The following is a 2,021-nucleotide window of genomic DNA, read 5'->3' as shown; positions in this document are numbered from 1 at the left end:
GAATATAAGTTGAGCTAGGATGCTACAAACAGTACAATACATACGCTGTTTTCTAGCCTTGCTACGTCTACAATATTCCCACTCAATCGTGCAACAAAAATCCTCACACCCCGCATTTTCCTGCACAGTTTCTGAAGGTATTTATCCAACTGTGCTTGCCCATAACCACCCTGCATTGTCGCACCGAGAATTTCTCTACTGTCCTGCTCTGTAAACAACGATGCGCTCCTTGTTGCTAGTACGCCTGATCATACCCTGTAAGGATGCTGCCTCTAACATTAATCAGAGATGTTATGACGACGAAGCGCTGCTACGCTATGCGTTTGGAAGAATGAGAGAAGAGGAAGATGATGTAGGTTGATGTGACTAAAACGGAAACTGCTGACTCCGGACAGTTCATATACATGGGCAAAGCCTTTCTATCTCTACTTGCATCTGTGGAGAACGAGTACCTTGAATTCATTCAAACGAAACTCCTACCACATGAGTTATCGTTCGAAGGTCCTATGCCATACAGAGACTCGTTTCATGCAGACTCTGGTGTGGATCTACGGCCTTGCAGCAATCTTCTAGACACACGGAGCTTTAGACCTCGTTTAGGGGATGTAGCTGATGAGCAATTTATTCCGGACTATCATGCCTCTACCGGTCCTGCAACCTGCTATTCAGCTCATGACGAATCTGACCTATCGAAACACCAAAGTCAGATGTGTGATCACATGGCAATCTCTAATTTACAGGCGGAAGATGAAGAGAGCACAAGATCACTCCTTTTATCACGCCAAAGAAGACTAGGTTCTTTGTCACCATCTCTGCTCTCTTCGAACTGGGACGAAAGTCCAGTAACTAAAACGAAATTCTCAATCCCTGAGGACACGACAAAGACTCACTGGCTTCACTGCTACGACCAATTGAATTATCTATATGGGGGCCTCTATGAGGACCTATGTGACTTCATCAGAATCGGCGATTCTTTCCTTCGAGAGGATGCGGGAGACTTCATAACCAAATTCTACCGTAGGTGGAACCTAGAAGATCCCTGGTCTCGTCTTCCGATAAGCAATCCAACATTGAAATATCATTTGACAGAAAGAATGCTCACGAGCCTCCGCTGTGCTGAGGCGATTGAGTTCGACTCTATCGTCGACCCTGTCAAACTGCGGATAGCACGAATGCTTCTTCACCACTATGTTGAGCAATTGGGCATTAAACTCAAGAAAGACCGGAAATCGTGCAACCTTTCCCCAGGAAAAGGGGTCGCTAGCGTAGCGAAAGAAGTTGTCTTAGAAACGATATATGGCTGCCATAAGAACACTCTCACTCCAGAAATAAGAAAAAAACACGAAAACAGTTATGCATGGCACAAGAGAATTGGCAAAAGATGGTCTTACGTAGCTTCTCACCTTGGAGTAGGGATCACTTTGACTTGCAGCCCTACCCTAGAGGCCCACATGTAAGATATTCGTCACGCGCTTAGTACAATTGACCTGCTGATAAACTTTTAGCAACGATCCTAGTAAGCTAGATGATCGAGAGTTGATGATACTTCTGACACATATATTGTACGGATATCCTGGCGGCGTTCATGTTAACCGGAAGATAGACCCTCTAGTCAAGTCTATCATGGAGGGAGTTATGCTACCTTCTCCTTCACAGGTGGAACGCATTGCAAGTGATATAGAAGGATATAAACAGGAGGATGAAAGACTTCTTGTAGAGCTGGAAGAAAATTGGCAGCCATTAAAACCGCCAGGAAGATCTATTTAAACGTACTCTGTGTAGGAGCTGAGTGTAGCCAATAAGCGCAGGTAGATTAAATGATATTGCAGGGGTTTGCAGAAGGATACTTCCTGAACTATTTTGGCGTTAAGCCCTCCTTTTATAACGAGCAGAACTATGTAGTGCCACTTCCTAAAGCTAGATTTAGAGAATAGTAGCAGTCTGATCCTAAAGACAATTTGCTCCTACAAATGCTCTTATCCTAGGAGCAGAGCGTTTCTAGGAGCAGAGCGTTTCTAGGA

General features: G+C 44.5%; 1 protein-coding gene across 1 annotated transcript; it reads left to right on the top strand.

Moving 5' to 3' along the window:
• Positions 1–220: 220 nt before the first annotated feature.
• Positions 221–1,525, top strand: COCVIDRAFT_43270 (hypothetical protein; the record flags this gene model as incomplete). Its single annotated transcript, XM_014694570.1, has 4 exons — positions 221–352; positions 396–448; positions 1,022–1,350; positions 1,506–1,525. 4 exons carry the CDS (start codon positions 221–223, stop codon positions 1,523–1,525), a joined length of 534 nt encoding a protein of 177 aa, XP_014550056.1.
• Between the last annotated feature and the right edge of the window lie 496 nt (positions 1,526–2,021).

This window comes from Bipolaris victoriae (assembly GCF_000527765.1).
Source record: "Bipolaris victoriae FI3 unplaced genomic scaffold scaffold_302, whole genome shotgun sequence".
Lineage (NCBI taxonomy): Eukaryota > Fungi > Ascomycota > Dothideomycetes > Pleosporales > Pleosporaceae > Bipolaris > Bipolaris victoriae.
This window is presented reverse-complemented; position numbering and strand designations above follow the sequence as displayed.